The sequence below is a fragment of the Delphinus delphis genome, chromosome 14 (genome assembly GCF_949987515.2).
Source record: "Delphinus delphis chromosome 14, mDelDel1.2, whole genome shotgun sequence".
Lineage (NCBI taxonomy): Eukaryota > Metazoa > Chordata > Mammalia > Artiodactyla > Delphinidae > Delphinus > Delphinus delphis.
The window spans coordinates 71141461-71167785 of record NC_082696.1 but is presented as its reverse complement, the minus strand read 5'-3'; the positions used below and the strand labels follow the sequence as shown (position 1 = coordinate 71167785).

General features: G+C 38.4%; 1 protein-coding gene across 3 annotated transcripts in view; it reads left to right on the top strand.

Annotated features, from left to right (window-relative positions):
* The window catches only part of DOP1A (DOP1 leucine zipper like protein A), a 110368-nt gene extending 84520 nt beyond the window's left edge, over positions 1–25848 (top strand). For 2 of the 3 annotated variants that reach the window (XM_060030281.2, XM_060030280.1), the window contains exons 23-38: positions 3885–4019; positions 6770–6825; positions 7979–8083; positions 12566–12632; positions 12784–12928; positions 13096–13175; positions 14008–14117; positions 14378–14527; positions 14675–14736; positions 16228–16380; positions 17490–17626; positions 18516–18571; positions 19490–19654; positions 22453–22582; positions 23385–23441; positions 25228–25848. In XM_060030281.2, coding sequence (XP_059886264.1) covers positions 3885–4019; positions 6770–6825; positions 7979–8083; positions 12566–12632; positions 12784–12928; positions 13096–13175; positions 14008–14117; positions 14378–14527; positions 14675–14736; positions 16228–16380; positions 17490–17626; positions 18516–18571; positions 19490–19654; positions 22453–22582; positions 23385–23441; positions 25228–25533 — 1914 coding nt within the window. In that variant the 3' untranslated portion in view covers positions 25534–25848. The remainder of the gene's footprint in view (positions 1–3884; positions 4020–6769; positions 6826–7978; positions 8084–12565; positions 12633–12783; positions 12929–13095; positions 13176–14007; positions 14118–14377; positions 14528–14674; positions 14737–16227; positions 16381–17489; positions 17627–18515; positions 18572–19489; positions 19655–22452; positions 22583–23384; positions 23442–25227) is intronic. The other variant, XM_060030284.2, reaches the window with a different exon arrangement.
* The last annotated feature ends 477 nt before the right edge of the window (positions 25849–26325 follow it).

Below are 26325 nucleotides of genomic sequence, written 5' to 3'. Positions count from 1 at the left end.
CACTACATATAGGCTGACATATCTAAAGTAATAAAAATAAACATTCCCACTTATATGACATTTTGCATGTGAGGATTCAGTAGTAGATATTACATTGGCCAGAACTGAGATCCTAGACTATTTAAAATCAGTCAAGCACACGTGGTTTAATATGGCATATTGAACACATGCATTTTTCTCTGCTTTCTTCCCAAAAATGAGAGTAAAAAAATTTTTAATGGCAAAACCCACAATGACAAAGAAATTGGGAGAGGTCACCACAAAAAAATAAGAGTCAACAGAATTTTGCAAGATGAAAAACACATGTCTGAGTTGTAATTGACTTAGATATCAGTATCAGCTTCTCTGCTCTACTAAGTTGCTGCAAGAAGGGGTTCAATTCCCACTGTAAAAACTATAGACAGTTTCTGGAAGTAGAAGTATCAGGTACTTCTTAAAGGCAGAGAGTTAGGATGGGGCTGAAATCTGGAGGACTGATTGAGAGTTTATAGATCCCTTTTTCCCAACCCAAGCAACCAACCACCCACTTCTCTTACCCTATCCCATCAGGAGACTGGAGTCAAGTTTACTATGTGAAGAGTTTATCGAGAGAGGCTCTTGGGCTTACCTGGTGGTGCAGTGGTTAAGAATCCACCTGCCAATGCAGGGGACATGGGTTCGAGCCCTGGTCCGGAAAGATCCCACATGCTGCAGAGCAACTAAACCCGTGCGCTACAACTACCGAGCCTGTATTCTAGAGCCCACGAGCCACAACTACTGAGCCCACGCACCGCAACTACTGATGCCCACGCACCACAACTACTGATGCCCACACGCCTAGAGCCCGGGCTCCACAACAAGAGAAATCACTGCAATGAGAAGCCCGTGCACCGCAATGAAGAGTAGCGCCCGCTCACCACAACTAGAGAAAGCCTGCTCGCAGCAACAAAGACCCAACACAACCAAAAATTAATAATTAATTAAAAAAAAAAAGAGGGGCTCTTGACCCAAGGACATAAGGTTGACACAAGTAGAAATTAGACTTCATGCTGAAACCAGCATTCAAAAGTCTACATTTTGAAAAATGGGAATCACCCTCACCCCAGTGAGATGACAGGAAGTTACTATGTCCCTCAGGTAGCAGTTTGGAGGATTCCTCTCTAGGAAAATGACCTGACCAAGAAAAAAGATCTATAGCTACTGAAGTTTTTGAGTCTCCTAGCAAAAACAAACTAGGCTGCTATCACCACACAGGAAGGCCCACCTATCCAGTAGTCCTGTGCACAAATGCTTGAGTTCCCATCATGTTTTACTTTCTTTTTGAAAGGCAATAGTAGCATAGTTGTTAAGAGCGCAGACTTTGAAACCAGATCTCTGGGGTTCCAATATTGACTTCCCCACTCACTAACTATATGACTTCTTCAGGGTAGCAGTACTACTTCATGGGGTTGTGAGAATCAGAAAGAAAGTGAGAGAGAGAGAGAGGGAGGAAGGGAAGAAGGAAAAATATATATGTGGCACTTACCAATGCACAGCACTTAATAAGCACTCTGTAAATATATATATATAGTTGTATTATTATTACTCACATTTAAAATTGATAGAGAGCCAACTCATATGAAGAAAGTCCCAAAAAATTAGACAAAGACCAAAACAACTAAATAGAGAAAGTCAAAAGAAACAATGCATGTAACAGAAGAAAATGTAAATAATAGTAATGTCCTTCAAGAGGTAAAACCATATTGCATCCATGAAATAAGAAGAGATTATAAGAAAGACTATTGCAAAATTTTTAAATTATCTTGAATGTTAAAAAATTTTATAGCAGAAGCAAAACAAAATCAGTTATAAGGGTTGGAAAGTGAAAGTAGATAAATACCAAATATAGAATGTAAATTTAGAGATATGGAAAATAGGTGAAAGGAGATTTAAAAATTACGGAAATGATACCGGAGGCTCAAGATCTTTTTGAAGAAAGAAGGAATAGAAAAAATGAAGGAGGAAAAGTATCTAAGAAATAGTACAAGGAAATCCCGCAGAAATGAAGGAAATGAGTTGCTGCAGGCACTGTAAAAAGAGATATGTCTACACAAAGATCAGCAAGTAATTTCAAAACACTGAAGATAAAAAGGAGATCTTACAGGGGCTTCCCTGGTGGTGCAGTGGTTGAGAGTCCACCTGCCGATGCAGGGGACACGGGTTCGTGCCCCGGTCCAGGAGGATCCCACATGCCGCGGAGCGGCTGGGCCCGTGAGCCATGGCCGCTGAACCTGCGCGTCCGGAGCCTGTGCTCCGCAAGGGGAGAGGCCACAGCAGTGAGAGGCCCACGTACCGCAAAAAAGTAAATAAATAAAAATAAAAAAGAAATTTTAAAAAAAGATCTGACAGTCTTCTAAAGAGAAAATACTGGTCATATTCAATGGAATAATGATATGACTTGTCAACAGCAGCACTAGAAATTATGATGGGAAAATTAGTTTCAATCTATAATTCTAACCGAGCCAAACTGTCACTCAAGTGAGTTTTGACCATGAAATGTCTCAAAAAAACAAAAAAATTGTGATCAATTCACCCTTTCTCAGCTATTGTAAGATGTATCTCCACCAGAGGAGGAAAAAAACAAGAGAGAAGGCAACGTGGGGTCCAAGAAATAGGAGTTCCGACACAGAAGAAAAGGAAAGGGAATCTTTAAGACTGATGGCCACAGGAGAGATATCAAGATGATACTGTATAGCAAGCCTAGAGAGTACCAACCCAAGTAGAAGGTAGAGAGATTAATTATCTGATGTTTTTGAATACGCAATTACAGGACATTTACCGTCTTTGGCATGTTTGTGGATGAACATGTGATAGAGAAAACCAAGCAAACAAAAATAGTGCAAACACACAAATGCACGTGTATGTGCACACACACTTCTATTAAACACATTGTGACAATTAAGGAAGTTTTTTTATAAAGGTAGAAAAATCCAACTGAAGTCATACTGCTTAATGATAACCATGTTTTCTTGTATATACTATCAGAATTTTAAACACATTTACATATAAGATATTATGAATACGGGTATTGTATTCCTTTGATGTATATTCATTTATTTCATCCATCTGCTGGTTGATATACAATTATTCATACATCTTTTATTTTTTCATCATGATTTTAGTGCAAAGAGGAAATTTATATACAAAATATGCATAAATAATTCTTCATATCATAAACAACTCTGAAATGAATGAAAGCGCATACATAGTTCATCATATCCAGTGTTTCTTTGTGGAAGTCCTTAAAAAATTAAATTAAAAACAATTATATTTCTTTGAGGCAAATTATTTTATTAATCTAGACTCGTTGAATCTTATCATTGGAATGAATAATGAAAACAATTTTAAAGATTGGCAAAAGAAAACAGTTTAGGGAAAACAAAAAGTCATACAAGAAAAGACATGCAGTGATAATACACAGCATAACCATAAGTAGTCATGTGAACTGTAGGTGTTGATTTAAATGAAGTTATGATGTAACTACGTTGGGAGGATAGGGAGAAAAGTGTAAGAGAGCTAAACCTTTGTCTTCTAAAGTAGGAAGTCAGTAGATGATGTGTAAAATTAAAGAAAATACTGTGAAGTAGGAAAAGTAATAAGAGTGTATATTACTCAGAAATGATAGAAAAGAGCTAAGAGCTGAGCATTGTTGCTTTGGGGCATGAGAAGTGCGAGGGCACTGCTATTTTGTCTTAAAAGGCTTGTTGTCCTATTTGATTTTTTGAAATGAGGTACAGGTATTATATGGATAAAAAAAGAAATTTTACCTAAAGAAGAGGCCAAAAAATATTCCCTTGATTCTGTGATGTGTCTTAAAAGACTTAAATATACACGTACATAAGTGAATACAATGATGTGTTCTCCAGGTTATTCCTGCAGCCAGTGAAGAACAGCTTTTACTAGTAGAATTGGTTCGTTCAATCAGTGTCATGAGAGCAGAAACTGTCATACAGACGGTGAAGGAAGTTCTAAAGCAGCCCCCAGCCATAGCCAAGGACAAGGTAAGAAGAACTTTGATTTGTTGACAGTTGTATTTCAGAAATGACCCTGGTAGGTAAGATATTTTTTGTACAATACATCCTTTTATTTAAAAGGATTGCAGAAATGACTGCATGTGTTCCTCGAATCACCCTAATAAAAACAGTTCTCAGTATCTGCAGTGACTTGCTGTGTGATCATCCCTGTGGCCAGTGAAGAGCAGTTCACTGCTCGTAGCTCTCCAGATGTACGTCTAAGGCAGTTAGGGGCTGTGGGACCAAATTCTTAGGTGAGATTTTTCTGGTCATGTAAAGGAAGAGCACAGAAGCCAGAGCCCAAGGTCTGTTTACCTCAGTTGTTGCCTTTTTCACAGCTTCTACTGCATTCTCTTCAGAATGAATGTCTCAAGTCTGTAAACTCCCCACATTTTGCCATAACCTTAGTTCTAGTCAGTGTCATTTCTTGACCATGTACAAACTGTGCTGTGCAGGGGCTACCAAAAAATGAATAACGGAGTTTCTACATTCACAGTGCATTGTCTCTAGCTAGGCAGACATAAAAGTCTACAAATAACTAAAGTTATGGACTTCTCTACTTTTTTTGCTCTTTGTTCCAGAACACTAAGCGGTCCTATTTTCTTAAAAAATATTTACCAACTGAAAACATTAAATTTTAAGCCAAGGCAAAATAGACCTAATCACTTCCTTAAAAGAATTATTACACATACCTGAAAATATTATTTTTTCTGTTGCCTGAAGAGTGTATTACTTGTGTGTGTGAATAGCCAGCGTCCTTATTAACTTTTTTTTTCCTACCATGAGTTTATTTTTATTTTATTTTATTTATTTATTTTTAACATCTTTATTGGAGTATAATTGCTTTACAATGGTGTGTTAGTTTCTGCTTTATAACAAAGTGAATCAGTTATACATATACATATGTTCCCATATCTCTTCCCTCTTGCGTCTCCCTCCCTCCCACCCTCCCTATCCCACCCCTCTAGGTGGTCACAAAGCACCGAGCTGATCTCCCTGTGCTATGCGGCTGCTTCCCACTAGCTATCTATTTTACGATTGGTAGTGTATATATGTCCATGCCACTCTCTCACTTTGTCACAGCTTACCCTTCCCCATCCCCATATCCTCAAGTCCATTCTCCAGTAGGTCTGTGTCTTTATTCCCGTCTTACCCCTAGGTTCTTCATGACATTTGTTTCTTTTTCTTAGATTGTATGTATATGTGTTAGCATACGGTATTTGTTTTTCTCCTTCTGACTTACTTCATTCTGTATGACAGTCTCTAGGTCCATCCACCTCACTACAAATAACTCAGTTTCGTTCCTTTTTATGGCTGAGTAATATTCCATTGTATATATGTGCCACATCTTCTTTATCCATTCATCTGTTGGTGGACACTTAGGTTGCTTCCATGTCCTGGCTATTGTAAATAGAGCTGCAATGAACATTTTGGTACATGACTCTTTTTGAATTATAGTTTTCTCAGGGTATATGTCCAGTAGTGGGTTTGCTGGGTTGTATCATAGTTCTATTTTTAGTTTTTTTAAGGAAACTCCATACTGTTCTCCATAATGGCTGTATCAATTTACATTCCCACCAACAGTGCAAGAGGGTTCCCTTTTCTCCACACCCTCTCCAGCATTTATTGTTTCTAGATTTTTTGATGATGGCCATTCTGACGGGTGTGAGATGATATCTCATTGTAGTTTTGATTTGCATTTCTCTAATGATTAATGATGTTGAGCATTCTTTCATGTGTTTGTTGGCAATCTGTACGTCTTCTTTGGAGAAATGTCTATTTAGGTCTTCTGCCCATTTTTGGATTGGGTTGTTTGTTTTTTTGATATTGAGCTGCATGAGTTGCTTGTATGTTTTGGAGATTAATCCTCCTATTAACTTTTTAACAATTTCCTTACTGTTCTGAAATCACCTCTGGGGCATTTGTGATAGGATTTTAAATTTGCATGTGAAAGCTCAATTCAGCATAATATTTTGAGCATCTACTTGTGCCCGAGATATTGGGCTAAGTGTGAAGGATATAAAAACAAATAAGAGCAAATTCTACACCTCTCACCTGCTGCGCCCCCTGCTCTCAATATACTGAATTCTGAATTTTTCTTTATATGGTAAAAGGGGAAGTTTTCAAGGGAATAGTTCATACTAAAAGTAATGAATTGGTAAATTTTAGTGGACATCAGTATTATTTTCTTGCCAGTTACTGATTTTTAAGGACAGTTGTGTTCTTTTTATTATATGTTACACTCAGCACTACCTTTAGTTAAAGATTACATTTTAGGCTGTTAGGAGTTACTTCAAATTTGGGACAACTACACTAATTTAACAGAAACGTGTGGTAAAATAGACTTAAATTCCCATTTCATAAAAAATTTCAACCTAATTCTGATAGCCCCAGCCAAGCATAGGCTGATTAAAATAAAAATAGTGTTGACGCTTACAGAGTGAATGGATCATTAAAAGTAATGACTGGGGTATCAACTTCGGCTGTGGGATTGGGGCGGGGGACTGAGAATAGTTTGATTTCTTCTGTCCATTTTCAACTTTTTAAATAGCTTTTGTTCTGTGTTTTCCCTACTACATGGAAGAGAGCTGCGTGGTTTTTATGACAACCTAGTGTTTGATTTTGTTTGCTTTTCATTTTTTAATTTAAAATTGGCAGTAAAATACAGAGTAGTTGCAACTATGAAAAGGAGAGGCAGCATTTTTCTTCACTATAAAACTGATTTCTTTTGTTTATAGAAACATCTTTCTCTGGAAGTCTGCATGCTTCAGTTTTTCTATGCTTACATTCAAAGGTAAGATAACTGATGTGGATCTCTCCTCATTTCATTTAGCAGTGTATAAAAGTTAGGAAATATAGGAGAAAAGCACCTGAATTCTTTCAAGAAGTTGCTTATTTTTTTCCTTCTAAAACTAAAAAAACTAATAGAAACAGAAAAACATTGTTTACGGATATACTAATAAAGGTCGTTGGTCTCTTAATGACCCACTCATGCAAATCCTAGGAACATAAACACCTAAGTGTATTAAAGATACACTGGACATTAAAACAGTGAATTGTGAGAAAATCATTTACATATGAATGAAAAGCTACATCCTACTCTTGAAACCATGCCTACTGCCACTAAATCCATTATTTTGATATAGGCGAACACATGGTAATCTAATCTGTTTTTAATGTTAGGAATGATGATATGAAAATATCTTCTTTTTGTGGTATTCCAGTTTTGCATTTAACTGACAACTGAACAGAAGTTAGTTGATTTGAGTTTTGATAAACTTCTTACTTAAGAACCTGAATCTTAATCCTCCCGTATAGGGTAGTTTCCATTTTAATCATCAAGCTTGGCAACAGTCTGTGATCTATGATTAACATTTATAAAGTTAGGTTAAACTGGTTGTGATTTAGTGCAAGGACTGCCTAAAAGCTGAATTTAGGTTACATAGAGAGGAGTTAGGGTTAAGGTCAGCCGGAAACAGAGGTAATAATCTTAATTTCTCTAGAGGTGATTGATATTCAGGATAGATTGACGGCTCTCCCTTAGGTGAGATAGAGACTCATAGGTGAAGGCAAAAGAGCCAATATGAGAGAGATGTGGAGAGAATAGGATTGAGTAGGTAACTATGATGGCAGAGATTTATTGCAGTTGTATTGCAGTTGTATTTTACTTTTGAGAGTCCATGTGATTAAAAATTGGTATTTCTATACAGCAGAATTTCTAGACTAATAATTTACACTGGATATTTTCAGTGTGCTTGGTTTCCTTTTTATATATAATATTAGTAGAAAATATAAAGCTTTTAGAAATGTTCTATCACAGTCTATAAAAATTCAGGAAATGTTTCAGAGAAAGTAGTAGGAAAATATGGTAAAGACAGGGGAAATATAGGGAAAGTTAAAGTTGATGTTGGATTTCTCTATATATAGAAGCTATGTTTATCTTGCAGAATTCCAGTGCCCAATTTAGTGGATAGCTGGGCATCATTGTTGATACTTCTGAAAGACTCCATACAATTGAGCCTTCCAGCCCCAGGGCAGTTTCTTATACTTGGGTAAGCAATTTCACTTAAAAATATGATTTCAAATAAATGAATAATGTTCATTGTCTGATTGCTGAATAACATGTTTTGGGTGACTGTGTGACGTCTACCTCCTCATAGGATTCTCAAAGGTACAGAACTAGATGTATAATATGAGGCCAGTAAAAAAAAAGGGGGGGGGCGGGGGAGGATTCGGAGGGAACATTGTGTGTTTACACACGTGGAAAATGTAAATGTGCTAACATAAAGCTGTTGCAGCCTTAGTCACATAGGAGAAAGTGTGGGATTGGAAGGGGTGACGGTGAGTAGGACGGCTGAAGGGGAACTTCTAGAAGAGGGTCATTTGAGTTCAGGGCCCTAAACATAAAAAGATTTGGAAGAGTCATTTTCTCTCTGTCATGTTGTTTCCTGATCTATGTTAATAATGTGTGTGATTATTTGATAAATTCCAGTCACCCTTAACTGCATGCACCATGATGTCCTAGGCAATGTCTGTCTTTTGCTCTCCATTATTCTTGGTTCATAATATGTCCCTAAGAAGTATTTGCTCAGTGAATGGAGGTGGTAGGAGCAGAAAGCCTTTGTGGAACAGGAAGGGGAAGGGTACACTGGGCAAGGTACCTTGTCTCGTTTGGCTATGAAGTAGGGCACAGCAGTGGAATGGTGGGTGGATGAAAAGGGAGATGGGAGCTAGAAGGGGGAAGGATTTTGCATTTTCATTAAGAAGTTTGGCCTTGGGAAGGGGGTGGGAGTGATGGCAGGTTTTGAGATGGGTCATGACTGGCAAATTAATAGTAGAATGGATCAGAGGGAAAAGAAGATAGACTAGGAATTGTTTCTCGTGGGAGGTAGCAGGTTTGTGTGCTGTGGATGGTGGGATTGAAATCACAGGACAACAAAAGAAGGAAAGTGGGCCAGCAAAGGAGGTAGAAAAGCAAACACTGAAACATCGGAAAGTTAGAAGAAAACAGGCATATTCAATGTTCTAGAAGCAAAGAGAATTTAAGAGGGCTTGGCTAACCCCTTCAGAAAGATTAAGGAAGATGATATATAATAAAGAGGCTGTATGTATTGATGATTTGGAGAGGATTGGTGATTTAGGAGAGAGGAGTTTGGTGAGACGATAAGCACAGCAAGGGTTAGAGTGAGAAAGTAAGTGTGGATTATTCTTTGAATGTGTGATTATGAGAAGAAAGAGAACTGGCAAGGTAGCAGGAGGAAATGTGATTTGAAAGTCATCATTAATGGTAAGGATGACCTGAGGATGTTGAGTAGTGAACAACAAAGACTCTTCCTGGATTCAAATCCCAGCTCCTTTACTTCTTTGCTGTATGGCCTTGGGCAGGTTATTAACCTCTCCATCTGTAAAATGGAGACGATAATAGGGCCTCCCTCATAAAGTTGTTACGAGGATTAAATGAATTAATATTTGTTAAATTCCTAGAATAGTGCCTGGCCGATGATAAGTGTCATACAAGAGGGGAGTGCTAGACAGAAAATTGTAGAGAGCGGGGGGCTCCTTGATAGCACCAGATTCCAGAGACAGCTGGGAGGGGATGGAGCCCAGGGAATGGCAGGTGTAAGAGTGAGAAAGAAGGCTGCATTTTTTAAATTAATTAATTTATTTATTTGGTTGTGCCAGGTCTTAGTTGCGGCAGGCGGGCTCCTTAGTTGCAGCACGCGCGTGGGATCTAGTTCCCTGACCAGGGATCAAACCCGGGCCCCCTGCATTGGGAGCACGGAGTCTTAACCACTACGCCACCAGGGAAGTCCTGCTGCATTTTCTCTAAGACTTTGCTACTCAGAGGTTGATCCTTCAGCCAGCAGCACTGGAATCGCCTGGGAGCTTGTTAGAAATGCAGAGTCGCAGTCTCCGCCCCAGACCACCCGAATCAGAATCTGCCTTTTAACAAGTCTCAAGTGATTTGAGTACACCCTAAAGTTTGAAAAGGACTGCTTAAGACAGAAGAGGGGAAGGAAAGGGAATACACTTTTCTCCAACCTGGGTTACATTACCTCACACAGTCCACATGTTTTCACGCTGAATGGATGTAAATTCAACCAAGTGCAAAGAACTTCAACCTTCTGTTCAACCCCTGTAGCTCTGATGGTATTTTTATTTTTGGCTGCATTGGGTCTTTGTTGCTGTGCATGAGCTTTCTCTAGTTGAGGCGAGTGGGGGCCACTCTTTGTCGCGGTGCGCGGGTTTCTCATTGCAGTGGCTTCTCTTGTTGTGGAGCACGGGCTCTAGAGCGCAGGCTCAGTAGCTGTGGCTCATGGGCTTAGTTGCCCCGCGGCACGTGGGATCTTCCCGGACCAGGGCTCGAGCCTGTGTCCCCTGCATCGGCAGGTGGACTCAACCACTGCACCACCAGGGAAGCCCTCTGATGGTGATTTTAAATGGGTAGTTGTCAGGATCTATATACACAGACTTAGCTTCTCTGTTGTCCTTAAGAAAACTGGTGATTCTGGTTTGGCAACCAGAGGTCTAGAAAATTTTGAAGTGGAGGGGAGAGAAAGTGAGGGCTCTTTAGTAAAATGGCCTCAAGTGTTCTGGTAAATGTAGGAGTGTAGTCTTCCACCAGGAAGCAGAGAAGGGGTGGAGACAGTGATGAGAGCTGGAGGAGAGTAGATCAGCCTGCAGAAGCTGAGTAACACAGGGAGCCCAACCCGGCCACAGTGAGCTAGCAATCCTCAAGAGCGTCAGGGGTCACGATGATCCCTAGACCCTCGTGCTGTCTATTCTCTAAACCAAAAAGCTGAAGGAGTTTTAGACACTGAACGTGTAATGAAAAGAGCAGTGGACTCAGTGTCTGCAATTCCTGGATCAAAGATTAAGATAACTAGTGTGTGTGATAATTTTTAGTGATGACCGATAACGGTAAATACTGGAACTCAAACAACGTTCTCGTGAAGATTTCTGATTCTTATCTTCTGATCTCTAGTTCTAACCCTCATCTCTGGCACCCTGGGTACATCAGTAAACTTCTCCAAGATTATTTTCCCGTCTGTCAAGAATAACAGTACCTGCCTTACCTACCTCTGAATTGTTCTAAGGCTCAAAGAGGGAATATATGGACAGTTCTTTGAATCATCACCAAATATCCTGCTGGCTGATTTCATTAAAAATTAAGGCCATCGGGGCTTCCCTGGTGGCGCAGTGGTTGGGGGTCCGCCTGCTGATGCAGGGGACACGGGTTCGTGCCCCGGTCCGGGAAGATCGCACATGCCGCGGAGTGGCTGGGCCCGTGAGCCATGGCCGCCGGGCCTGCGCGTCCGGAGCCTGTGCTCCGCAATGGAGAGGCCACAGCAGTGAGAGGCCCGCGTACCGCAAAAAAAAAAAAAAAAAAAAAAAAAAATTAAGGCCATCTATTATGACTTGTAGCTTCTCCCCCACAAGATTTACTGTTTCCTCACCTGTTTTTTAATTCCTTTCTTGTTTCTTGGATAATGAACGATCCTACCTCCTTCTCAATGTGTGTTATCTTCTGAGTGTTTAAATTAAAAGTTGGACATTTTCAGTTATACTAGAAAATTCCCTTTTTAAATTTCTGATGGCTTATTTTTTCCCCCACCCATTCCACTGATCCTTTAAAAATTCCTAATTATAAAATAGAAATTGATATGATTGCTCTTCAATATCACTTTTCATATTAGTTTGGAAATAATTATACATATAATTTACCTTAATAAAAGCAAGTCAAGGTAAATATTGAGTGGAATTTTAGCAAACAATGGAAATGGATTTTTTTCCATTCATGAAGTATTTTTAATCTTTTATACCTGTCTACTATACACACTCACACACACACATACACACACACACAAGAAACCATTTTTATATTACAATTTAAGATTGGTGGGATTTGGGGTATTTTTAAAATTTTTTGTTGATGTATAAAACACATACAACTCCACAAGTTATTATGAAGTGAATATACCAACTGTTCAACCACAAATCTAAATTAAGAAATAAGACATCATATGTCCCCTCAGGTCCCCTCCCAATTACTGTCCTTTCCCTTCACCCCAAGATAAACCGCTGTTCTGACTTCTAACAACACAGATAAATTTTGTCTTGTTTTGAATAATAATTATATGTATTTTCTTTTGTGTCTACTTCTTTCACACAACATATGTTTATAAAATTTATCCACGTAATTTCATGTAGCTATAATTTATTCCTTTTCATTGCTGTTTGGTGTTTCATTGTATGAATATGCCACAATTTATCTCTTCTGTTGCTGGACATTTGGGTTCTTTCCTGTTTTGGATTTTACAAATAATGCTGTTATAGACATCCTTGTACAGGTCTTTCATGCATATGTTTATGCGTTTCACCTGAGTCATAGGATATCCATATATACACACATTCATTAAACACATAAAATAGAAATTCAGGCCACAAAACCACTTGCTCACTGTGAAAAATTAGATTGCATCATTTTCTTTACACTAATATTTCCTGTTTGTTTTTTTCTTTGGTCCTTTTAGGGTTTTGAATGAGTTTATTATGAAAAACCCTAGTTTGGAAAATAAAAAAGACCAAAGAGACCTCCAGGTAAGTCATTCTGAATTGAGAGCTGTTGCCCAAACTGTGTTTCTCAGTACTTCAAGTCTAACATGGGGAAGTCAGATAAGATCATCTGTGAAGTTTTGTGTGTGCGCCTGTGTACATACATAGATATAATGGGTTATCCTTGTTTCTTCAGGATGTGACTCATAAAATAGTGGATGCGATCGGTGCAATCGCGGGTTCTTCTTTGGAACAGACAACATGGCTGCGGCGAAATCTTGAAGTTAAACCTTCTCCCAAAATAATGGTAGATGGAACCAATTTGGAATCTGATGTTGAAGGTATTGATCTCAGACATTTAAGTTTATATTTGTAGGCATCTGTTCACTAAGAATTTATTGCAGTCAGCACTGTAAGTACAGGAAAATCATCTCTTTTCTTGTGTTTAGCTTTTTTCAGCGGGGAAAAAAACCTAACCATATCTTTACCTGTCTTTTCTCTTACTTAGATATGTTATCACCTGCAATGGAAACCTCAAACATAACTCCTTCTGTATATAGTGTCCATGCATTGACATTACTCTCTGAGGTAAATAAACATCGGGTTTTTTCACATGAACTTTCAAGTAGACAGTTTCACAATTAAATATTAGCAAGTAATTCTTACAGAGAAGATTTTAATTTGAAAAACTGTTTTGTACTTCAAGAAATCACTATGTAAAATAAAGTTTTGACTTTGTATTCAGGTTAGTAGTTTGTTAAATATTAGTGATAATAACTTTAGATATTGCTCCCCCCCATGCACTGTTTTTTGAAAGTGTACTTTTTAAAAATGATAAGTGCTTTTGTTTCACAGTGTGGTAGGGAAGGGTGGAGGTGGTATAATGATGCTTGCCACTACAAAGCATTTACAGTTTACCAAACAGTTTTATATACATCCTCTGACATGCTCTCTTTTATACCCTGTCATCAGGGCATTTTTGTTTCCCCTTCACAGATGTGGTTACAGAGAGAGATGAGCACAGTGTGACTAAGACCAAACTGACAGAGTTGCAGCTCAATTCATGTGGTTGGGTTTTTCCCAGGCCACCTCGTAACCCAGTCAGGGGAAGGGAATACTGAGTTTCTAGTCTTAAATTTGCTGTTTACTCGCTGTCACATTGGAAGGTTCTTAACCTCTCTTTTTCTCGTCTTCCCTGTCTTGGTTAGAAATTTGCCCATATTTATATCCTGTAGTTATAATGGAGAAAACCATTGTGGCAGAAACCATTCATGTAAAAATGGCTTAGGGAGATTTGATTTTAGGTTTTTCTAATTTTAAGGTATTCTAGATTTTCTTACAGACTGAAAACCACCTCTAAGTGCTGTCCGTTTTAGCTCTCAGATTATACGTTCCATTTCATCTCTTAACGTTTTTTTAGGTTTTGGCTCATCTTTTGGATATGGTTTTCTACAGTGATGAAAAAGAACGGGTTATTCCTTTACTTGTAAATATCATGCATTATGTTGTGCCCTACCTCCGAAATCACAGGTACTATTACTGTTTAACTAGATGTGTTAGTTAACGCATACTCTGTTAAAAAGAAATTGTGTTCCTTTATTGCCATTTTTGGAATTACCACAAAATGACTTTATTTTTACCTTGAATTATCGTGATAAAAAAAAATTATGTCTCTTGTAGTGCTTTCTATTTCCCATCAGTGCTTTAGGTAAATGTGACCACTTAGGTATAACGTAATACGGTGATTAAAGTTACAACATACAGGTTAAAGTGGTTTTCCTTCCTCCTAGTGCACATAATGCCCCTAGTTATCGAGCCTGTGTCCAGCTGCTTAGCAGCCTTAGTGGGTATCAGTACACACGGAGAGCTTGGAAAAAAGAAGCCTTTGACCTCTTTATGGATCCCAGCTTCTTTCAGATGGATGCCTCTTGTGTTAATCAGTAAGTCACCTTGCTTCTATTCAACATGATAATGCACCTCACAAAGTCTGTTGAAATCAACTACCATCTGCAAAGTAGAACACTTTTTTAATAATAATAAACAACAACAAAATCTTATTTACATATCATAATCCTTGTCTCTTTCAGTTGGAGAGCAATTATGGACAATCTGATGACACATGATAAGACGACATTTAGAGATTTGATGAGTGAGTATTGTGGGGTGACAACCTAAGCAGTGTCTTTCCTATACAGGATCCATTCGTATTTACTTTGCTCTTTTCTAGAAACTGTTGAATTAGCTCTTTGTCAACTTATACTTAGTACCCGATAGGAACATAATGTTAAAACTTAAAAAGGACAACATAGTTGATAAATAATAAGTAAAACTATTTGGCCATGTCAAATTTGTCTCCAAACTGTTTCCTCGGCACATAACATAGAACATGGCACTCAATAAGTAATCACTGAACGAAAAGACTGACAGGTAGGGAGGCTAAGAAAGGCAGCAATAGGAACAAACCTAGCAAACAACTCCCTCTAAATCCTGGGGCTCTGGGGACTTCCCTGGCGGTCCGGTGGTTAAGATTCCGAGCTTCCGCTGCAGGGGGCACGAGTTCAATCCCTGGTCCGGGAACTAAGATCCCACACGCTGCATGGCTCGGCCAAAAAAGAGTCCTGGGGCTGTGTTTATCTTCTTGGAAGGAAGAAAGTGAGGGGCCAGAAAGGCCAGAATCGCTCTCTGCACCACTTCTTCTCTATCTTACTGGCTTGTATATTAGGCTTCCTCATAGTATCTAATCTGGAAAAAAAAGGTTTTCTAAAAGTTTGAAAGTTATTAAACTAATGACCTTAAATAGCAGTGAAGTTAGATGAATCTGTAGAATTTCTTGTCAGTTCTTAACCCAAGCTGCAGTTTCCCCCTCTGGAAAAGGGACACCGTATTCTCTCTAATCTTCACAGGTTTGTTTTAAGGTTCAGATTCATCTATTTAACAGTTATTTATTAAAAGACACAAAATGGGCCAGGCATTATGCTCACCTTAATCCAACAGATGAGATTATTTCAGATAGTAGGTAAGAAGTTGTGAAGGAAATAGGGTGATACGATAGATTTTAAATAACAGCTCAAGAGCTCATATTTGATGTGAAACTAGAGAAACCAACCATAAGAAGGCCTAGGGACAGAGTATTCCGGAGATAAGGGACAAAAATAATAAAGGTCTCAGGGTAGGAACAAGCTCGGTGAATTCAAGGAAGAGCAAGCAAGACAGTGTGCCTGCAGAAGAGGGAATGGGGGCGAGTACGAGACATGAGGACGCAGAGCTGGGTAGGCTAGGCCTGGCCAGGCCAGAAATTTTTAAAGCAATGAGGAGGATTTCGGCAGATGGCCTAAAATAATAAAGGGTTTTATAAAATGGCATTGTTAGTGATTTTACCTTCTGAAACCTACAGTTCTAAATTTTTTTCTCTCTCCACATTGCAATTCCCACCCCTTGGTCTTCTGGCTTGTATATGCTAGATCTGTTTGCCAGTCCTTCTGCCTCAGAGAGGAGTCCCAAGTCCTCTACCCTGAGGTCCTCTCTCCTGGATGTCATAGGGTCTAGACTTTCTTAAAAACAAAAAACAGAATCATCTTTTCTCAAATCGCCTGATGACTATATCACAGCCTCTCACTTGCTTTTTTTTTTTTTCTTCCAGCTCGTGTAGCTGTAGCTCAGAGCAGTTCACTTAATCTCTTTGCAAACCGTGATGTGGAGCTAGAGCAGAGAGCCATGCTTCTGAAGAGATTAGCATTTGCTATTTTTAGCAGTGAAATTGACCAGTATCAGAAATATCTTCCAGATATACAAGGTAAATAGTGGAAAACTATTTTCTCTATTTTCCAAATTTTTTGGTTCCTTAGAAATTACCTTCCGTAAGTTGTAAGTTGGGGTGAAATATACCAAGCGTTGGTAGATGGAGAATGTTGAATTAGAAATTTGTTCTGTTGAAACGACAAAAATTATCACCAGTATGTAAAAGAAATCAAACACTGAGTTTATAGGACTTGCCTAAACATGGTCTCCATTTTATTGTTTGGGTCAAATTTCCTAGGAATTCATGTTTGAGAATGAGGTGTAAGACTGTTTTACTGCAGACAGGCATATTAGTGGGTTTTTTTGTTGTGGATGAGAGGTTATACACCTTTAAAGGAGGGGTCTGAAATAGAGGCGTAGCCTCTATTTTAGCTAGAAGTAGGTGGAGATCTAGAGTTTGGGGCCAGGGTTGGGGTTGTATAAGGCTTTTGATAACCTTCATCAAATGGGTTTGGTGGCTCTCTGTGTCCTGAAGGGTATCAGGGCAGTCATCAACCTGTGCCACCAGATGGCCCCATGATGGGAGTGAGCTTGCCCCAGGCAGTATTGTTTGCTGCTGAGTCAGTGTGCTTGTGCAGTAGCCAGCCTCAGCAGGCTGTGCGGGGATGGGGTTGGGGATGACAGTTGTCATCTCTTTACTGAGATTATTTCTCTCTCAGAAGATAAGTGACTCCTCCTTTTCTGACCCTTTATACCTAATGTCCAGTGTGCAACATGCACACTATTTGTCCTGTGATTTTTTTTTAAATCGACTAGATTGGTGCTACTCAAAGTGTGGTCCATGGACCAGTATCAATCAGTCTGTTATTCCATCCATGATACGTTCAGAAATGTAGAGTAAGCATCGTAAGCCTTTACAGCAATGTGATAGAATCTGTTGAATCTAGTAATAAGAACGTGGCATTGTATTTATCTTTTTTTAATTTGATTTTTTCTGGTAATTCATTTTTATTATATTTTATGAAAGTATCAATCTGCAACAGACTGGAAATTATTTAAAAAGTTGATCATCATAGTTTGAGAAGTACTGAACTAGATTATATAGAAAAGTTTATATGAAAATGATTCTATTTTGGTATTGAAAATATACTGTACTTCTTTCAGAGAGATTGGTTGAGAGTCTCCGTTTGCCCCAGGTGCCAACTCTTCACTCTCAAGTGTTCCTGTTCTTCAGAGTGTTACTTTTAAGAATGTCTCCACAACACCTTACCTCACTCTGGCCTACCATGATCACAGAACTTGTGAGTTAATTTTAATTCAATTAGGTAATAAATCTAAATTATAAAACAATGTGACAAGCATCAACATGCTTACTGGATAAAAACTAATCTTGGAAGAGAACTGAACTCTAGTTAAGCCTGTTACTGAAAATTTGTACAGATGAAAATAGTAAAACAAGTCAGATTCTGTCTCCATACAGCTTAAACTTTGAAATATGCAACATTAGCAATTATTAGCTCCTTGCGAATCATGACCTCGTCTGATCTGGTTTAGTTCATTCTCAACTACACCAGAGTTTTAACTTTGTCATGGCTGCCAGGCCTGGTTCCTGCCTTTGGCAGCACCACCTTGAGAGTGATTAGAGATGGTTTAGCTAGATTTAGATGGCCTGACATAGGGCATGTATCACTCTTGAAGTGCAGCACTTACCCAGGTAAGCTGCTTCAGAGAGACTTTGACAAGATTTTGTAAACCCCCAAACAGTAAAACCTTCCTAAGTCCCACTACACCCGTCCGTTCCCCTCCCAAACCATACCCTGTCGCCCTCATCTGAACAACGTGGGGAGCTGGGGAAAGAGATGAGAAAGGAAAGGGACGGGAATCTGTAACTCCGAAAACCCAGCATTATAACTTTCCCACAAAGAAATTGGCTTTAATATTTTTTTCTTTTTTAATAACTGTATCTCTGTTCCATAATCACCAAATAAGACCATGCTTTCGTCTCACCTCTGCCAAATTAGTAGCAAGGCTCTGTGCTGAATCTTCAGTTTTACTTTTGGAAACTAAGTATAATTTAAAGATCCTAAAGTTGTATCCTAAAATCTGTATTTGGATTAATGAAAGTATAGCCTAAAGATAACTTGAAAGAAGGTTTAAATAAACATTTGACACTTTTTCCATGGTCTTCAGGTACAGGTATTTTTACTGATGGAGCAGGAACTCACTGCTGATGAAGACATTTCACGGTAATATGTAATTCATTTTGATTTAGTCTTGTCAGTGTGTAGTATCCTAAAATCATCCAGAACGTTACTTGACAACTAGGAGGGTATAGACACTATTTTATCTGAACACTTTATGTATTTAGTCTGTTATTATCCAATTGATCATATTTGGATATAATACAGTTACATGTATTCCTTAGGTATTTTAGACTGAATTAAACTATCAACATGTGTGGCCTTTGGCCTCTAGACACAAATTTAGTTTAAAGCAATACTGTTTCAGCTATGTGAGCAGTATTGGTTTTAGTAGGTCAGATCTTTTTCGTGAAACATTCAGCAAAACCTATTATGGCAGATAACCTGTAACTAAGGTATACAAATGTCCGTATCTTCCAGGATGATCTCCATTTAATGTACCAAAATTTGGGGTTATTTTTAGCAGAAGCAGTTTATTAATATGTGACTAAATATAATTTATTTTTATTTAGGAATTTTTGTACAAATAAGTTCATAAATTAAAAAGTTCCTTTAACACTGTGTGTCTTAAATATATTTTACTCTTCTTTAATACTAGGTTTATAAAAAAGAATCCCCTATACTAATAACTGTGTTGATTATTATAGAAAGTTTCCCTCCCACCATCCTTGCAGAAGGACACTGGGTAGTAGGGAGGCCTCCTGGTTTTACAGCTTGTATTTTTATACTTCTCGAGTATAACAAGTTATTCTCTACTATTTTTACATTCTTAAAATTTAAAGAAGAAAAATTAATTTTTGATTTGAGAACAGTAATATTAATTTAGTCATGAACTTGCTTAGCGATTACTGGTACATTTATCAGAATGATTATGAAAAATATTAGCTGGCACTTTGAGATTTTCCAGGAATTACCTGTGAGTAAGTGGGTCCAGCTGCTGACAGCACTGTCTCCTGCTTATAGGACTTCAGGCCCCTCTGTGGCTGGTCTGGAGACAACCTACACAGGAGGTAATGGCTTTTCTACTTCATATAACAGCCAGCGGTGGTTAAACCTCTATCTTTCTGCTTGCAAATTTTTGGATCTGGCTCTGGCATTGCCCTCCGAAAATCTTCCTCAGTTTCAGATGTAAGTAAAAGTAAGGATATTAAATGGATATTTTTGAAATGCATTTGCTTTGGTTGGTGACATCTAAGATAAAGTTTTTTTGTGTTAGTTGAAGTATTCATAATTTTTATTAAAATGTAATTGTTTTGGCAGGAGGATGGTAGGGCAACAGTTGTTGGAAGGTATCGGAAATGGCCGTTGTGGGTATATTAAGACTGACCGGTCATTCAGTCAACAAGTTGAGTAGGCAGCACACGTGAGGCAGCCGGATACATGACTTAAGAGCTTCAAGTCCAGTGTAGGAGACATGCCGTTAACACACCATGGGTGTTCTGAGAGCAGCTGTGCAGGATGCTGTGAGGCCACACAGCGGAGACCCCTCTGAGCTCTAGGGGTCAGAGCAGGCCTGAGGGGAGTTTTACACTGAGGAGGTGGGGTGGTGGTTGGGGGAAGCAGGGGTGAAGACGTAGAGGTTGGAATGGCCCTGGTGTGTCTGCAGTGTTGAAAGGTCAGTATTGCTGGAGCAGCATATTGAGATATGAGGCTGGAAAGGGCCCGAGTTACATGACTTACAAGCCATATTCGAGAACTTGGACTTTAACTAAGGACAGTGGGAAGCCGCTGAAGCATGAATTTTAAGGAGTGAAGTGATGTTATCAGTCTTGTATTTTAGAAATTTTACTTTGGCTCTGTAGTTTGGAGAAAGGATGGGAGGTGGGCAAGACTGGAAACAAGGAGGCTCTTCTTTCAGATGATAGTGAATTGAACTAGAAATGGCAGAGGGGAATAGGGAGAAAATTAATGTAAGTTAAATGCCTTGTTCATAAGTGCTCAAAAATATTTAATTATGATTTTTCATATTTAAATTTTTAAAATAATAGGCAAACTATATAAGATTGCTTTATCACTATGTAGCTAATTTGAGAATTTATCCACATGATCAAATATGTATTTATATAATATATAAAATTGTGTTATATTATTCTTCTGGAATGGAATATTAATAGGATAAAGAGTAAGATACCAGAATCTTTTTTCTATATTTGGATATACTTAAATCTCTAAAAATTTCTGTTGCACAAGCTTACTTTTCATTAAATTTAATGGTAGGAACTAGAAACTTTTTTACATTAATTCCAGTTCCTTTAATTTTGTTTTTCCATTTGAAAACCATATATATCCACTTCTTAATGAATTTCAGTGGTTGGGTGTCTGTTAAACTTGTCACTCCTGAAGAAGTTCAGAAAAGGATACTAAGCAGAATTGTAGGAAAGTGGCCAAAATTAACTAGGATGTTTATATTCACAGAGCTAACAGAAACTACAGTCTTCATGCTCTAGGGAGAGTGTTATGCTTACAGCAGTGACCTTTCAGCTTCTGTGATGAGAAGCAAAATGAGTTTATCCTCTTTACTTGTCAAGAATCAGAAAAGAGATAAAAATGCTGTAATATCAAACTACGGTTTTTTTTCTTTTAACTACTGTCTCTTTTCAAAAAATTTATAAGGTAATAAAAGATAACATGGAGAATTTAATAATCTTGAAAGGGTAATATCTGAGCATGATTTTTTTTCAAAAGTTTAAAATATTTCATAATTTAGTTACATACAATTTTTAGTCTCTGTGTGACTAAAACATACCATAAAGATTGAAAGGCAGCATTGAGTTGGGAAAAGATATTTACAATGTATATGACCAAGTCTAACTTGCTTAATATGTAAAAATGGATAACACAATAGAAAAATGGGCCAATGACAGGATTAACAAATAGTTCAGAGAAAAGGAATGGCTTGTAAAACATACGAAAAGGTGCTCAGTGATACTCATAAGAGAAATTCCAATTAAAGTTACTAATAACTATCAGAATGCTGAAGATCTAAAAGTGTACTTCCTTTTGCCCTTAACAACAGAGACATTCTTACTCTTGTTGGAAGAGTACATTGATATTGTCTAATTTTTCTCCAAAGAGGTTTATATTTACCAAAATTCAAAATAAAGATTCTCATTAGGCCAGTAATTCTGCTGTATCCGAGGGTTTCTCCACTCACCGTCCTCTCAGACACGCATAAAAGTCAGCAGTTACGTAAGCGTATCCATTATGGCACTATTTGTAATAGCTAGAAATCGGACAGTCTAGGAGACTGGTTGAATCAGTACCTTCCAGCACTGGAGTACTATGTAACTGTTAAAAAGATGCTGTTTTATATGATCTTATCTCCAAGATGTGTAATTAAAATAAGCAGCAATCATTTTATTTATTAAAGGAGGAGAGGGTTGCTTGTGTTACTGTGTGCTCTTTTATGCATAATAAAACTCTGAATGGGTATATACGAAACTGGCAGTATTGGTGGAGCCTGTGGTGGGAAGGGGACTACATTTCTTTGGTTTGCCCTTTTATACTGTTTGAGTTTTTTCCATAGACAGATATTAATTTTACTTATTAAAGAAAAAATTTTAAATAAATGTTGGAGATTTTTATCTATATAGTAATGAATGAGCATGGAAACATTTGTCAAGTTACTTGTGTTGTGCTCATGGAAAAAATGGTGTTGAGTACTTTCCAAATTTCATTTGTTCGTTACAAATGTTCATGTACTCATTTCAACTCTATGAAGTAGTTAATATTGTCCGTATTTACTGGTAAAGGCTCAGGTTAAGAAACATGCCCACGGTGACAGGGCTACACCTACAAGTGGCACAGCTGGTATGGGAATCTGTGTAAGTGGTGGGGTCATGATGTGTCTACGGGATTTATGTGGCCTTGTCTTAGATGGCACAGCGTGCATCTTACCAATATTGGTGTCATTCTCCTACACGTAGGTACCGATGGGCCTTTATTCCAGAAGCCTCAGATGATTCCGGTTTGGAAGTGAGAAGGCAGGGCATACATCAACGAGAATTTAAACCTTATGTAGTACGACTTGCAAAGCTTCTTCGGAAAAGGGCAAAGGTATTGCATTCTTTTTAAAATTTGTTTTTGTTAAGTGTAAGAAGATAAAATTTGTAAAATATACTTATATCGTATCTTATGTGCATCTTCCACTGTGCATCAGGCTAATTAATTACAGATCTTTACCCAAGAAAATAGTAGTGAGTTTCTTACGTTCATCAGTAGGCCTCTGTTACAAACCTTTTGTCATCTTTTCCTTGCATTCAGAAAATTTCAAAAATAAATTGTACAATCTGGGGACGATCTGGGTTGTTTTGCGAGCCCTAGTTTGTAATATGTGCTTTGAGTGCTCAGAAATTTTCCACTCTTCTGGGGTCTCCTATTCAGGCAGCAGCTCCTAAACCACATTCCACACACTCCAGAGATGGAATGGAGGACAGTGTCCTTGAAGGACATGTGGAACTTGATTTCAAATCAAGTTGTTTCTTTAGGGACTAATAAGTAAAAGAAGAGATGAAAGATGAAAGTTGAGTCCAGAGTTTAGGAGACCACTTGGGTACTTTCATGTTGATATTGCAGGGTCGGAAAAATAATCATGACAACAAATCCGGAAGCAGTGTGATTATAGGCACACGTACTTTGTCATCCCTGCATTTCATTAGTAATGACAGTTTTTATAAAACTCCTCCCTTATCTAAGGAATAAACATGACAGGCTTTTGCACAACACTTGTCCCACAGAATAAAAAAATGTTTTGATTGGAAAGCATTTTCCCATCCAAAACACCTTAAACAAGGTCTTCATGGCCAAGCCCACTTTTCACTGGAGCAAAGGCTATGAGCTCTCCTCTTTCCTTCCACAGGACGAGGAGGACTTTAAGACAGTGACTTTGGAGGGACTGGAGATGGCCAAGCATCAGGTGAGGGTGGCTTTTTGATGCTTGTGGTATGGCAGCAAAAGCTGCCACCTCTGGACCAAATCTTGAGACACAAACCCAGGTCTGGCTTTCAACAGGACAAGAGAGGTAAACAGGAAGGAAGTCTTTAAGTGTAGACTGTTGCAGTGAAAGTAGAAATAGTTCATATGGAAACATGTTTGACTTGTTAATTTTATTATTGAGGAGGTGGTGTAGTTCTGATTAAGAAAAGCAGAAACACTATAAAAGTGCACTGTTCTTGGTCAAGAGCTTAGTAAAAGTCCTCTTAAAGGTACATCTTGACAAGAATATAAACAAAAGGTTACATCATAGCTTCCTTACATTTGAAAATCAGCTATGTAGAGGGTTCAAGCGTATTACTCGTTTCCCCTCAGAGTAAATGCATCTCTGTAGACCCTTTCGTGACTACTGAATTGCACTCTGACTCAGGGGACTGACGGTGGAGTGGTCATCAGTCCCGGACCGTCATTAAAGCCAGTGTTGTTAGGTGAGAGAAAGGAAAGCGGTTTCGTACTAAGAAATAAACTAATAGCTGTTTTTTTTTTCGTTTTTTTTTTTAAATTTGGCCATAGATAAAGAACTAGATGATCTTTTTTTCTTGTTTGCTCCTGTAGACTTCTGAGAAAGGAAAACAGATTTAAAACAGGATTTTATTTTAAAATAAGCAAACATTGTAAGCACACACAAGAAAATAAGCTGGATTTTGCATCTGTTTTCTCCACTAGGAAACTAGTGATATTAAAATATTAAGTGAACAATGCAAGTTTCTCAGCAACATCTCATCTTAGAAGGCAAACTCCATTTGTTAACAAATATGAGACTATAATTCTGCTTCCTAAGTCCCACTTGCTAGTTTTTTCTCTCTAGTTCATTGTTTGTCTTCATTATCTTTACTCAGTGTGTTTTCAAATCTATGATTCTGCCCCAGTTCAAACATCTTCAGTTCTCTCAGAACTTTCTCTAGATAGACCGATGTCTACAGCTGTGTGTGTACAGTTTAGCTGGCTTCTCAAAGTAGCTACTTGAAGTACGTGAATTGTCGTGTTAATGCAGTTGACAAGAGTTTTCACATACATTCTCTTCATCGCCCCATCTTATAAGTGAGGAACTGTTCTGTAGTTGCCCAGGACACCCACAGTAAGCAAGCGGCAGAGCCAGGGCCCTGACCCTGGCGTTATTCTGACTCCAGGTCCAGCTTTGCTCCCATGTGGTTTAGCACAACACAGAAGCGCATGGCAGGGTCTCTCCTGGGAGTTCCTTTCCTTTCTCTGTGCTGATAGTAATGATTCACTGTGGACTCTGCTGCTGTCTTGTGGCAAGTTTAAGCCATTTGGCCACAAGGTAATTGACTGACTTGCTAGTAGTGAAATGTGTAAGACTCTCTGTCCCTTCTTCAGTCATTTTGACCTAGTCCTCGGATACATTAGTGGGGATCCAGAAATCTGGGAGCTTTTTGAGTATACGCAAAGCACAACATGAACTTTTGGATTTGACAGTCCCTATGCAAAACTAATTCAGCTAATAACTAAGCTTACTTGTGCATTCAAGTTGGAAAATATTACTAAAGTGTTAGACCCTCAATGTACAATTAATAATTGGCACCAGAAGGCCTCAGTTAGAAGCAAACATTTTAGCAAGTCTGGAATGGAGACTTAATGTCATCACTTGTATTCATTTCTTAACTCTGTTTGCTGATGTTTATATTCTTTTAAGTTTCCTCACATACTGCATCGTCTGTTGGGAACAATCGCCTTTTTGTTTTCTGCAGAAAAACCCGGAGGAGGACAACTCAGGGAGAGCGCTGGGCTGGGAGCCGGGGCACTTGCTGCTCACCGTCTGCACGGTGCGCAGCCTTGAGCAGCTCCTGCCATTCTTCAACGTGCTCAGCCAAGTCTTCAACAGCAAAGTCACCAGCCGATGCGCAGGACACTCAGGGAGCCCCGTCCTCTACTCAAACACCTTCCCGAGCAAGGACATGAAGCTGGAAAACCACAAACCATTTTCCAGCAAAGCCAGGCAAAAAATAGAAGAGATGGTAGAAAAAGATTTTCTGGAAGGGGTGATAAAAACTTGAGCAACACAGTGGTTCCATTTAGTTTAAATGTAAATGTAATTATTTAAAACAAACATTGCTCTGAGTTGTATAGTTTCTTTTTGTTTTCTTTTTTTTTTTGTATGTAACGAAACACGTTTCAGGTTGTATTTAATTTAAATATTTGTAAATAAGAACGAATGTCTGTGGCCTGAATCAAGCTTAAATATTACGGGCGCATATTGATTATGGTGCCTAAGAGAGATCTATATATACATAAATAGTCCATTATGGTCCATTGTTTTACTGTCCTGAGTTGTCTTAAACCTGCCAAATACACACTGCACATTTTTTCTATTGGTTTCAGGCTTTGTTTAATTTAGATTGGTTGGGGATTTTTTTCTTTACCTTATTAACCCACATTCTAGTATCAGAAAGCCATCACTTCTCTGTCAGAGGCTTGGTAATGTATTACAACTCGTTTCTCCCACATACCTTCACTAAGAGGAGTAATGAATAATTGAAGCCTGGGCCACACATCCTTCCTTGTAAGTGTAGCACGAGCATCTCAACCTCGGTACGGAGTACAGGTGTATACAGCCTCCACAGTCACAACTCTAAATTCCTGGTGATGTTAACTGAAGAGAGGTAAGTCATCTAAGAATTGTTCTGGAGACTCTGCTATGAAAAAATTGGTTATATGAAGTCTTCTCCAACCTCCTCGCGTTTGTATTAACAATGGTGAGTATTAGTACTGCAAAATGACTGAGGTGACAATGACGGAAAAGACATCATATGGAATTGGTAATAAATAAAGTTTAATTTTCTAGCAGC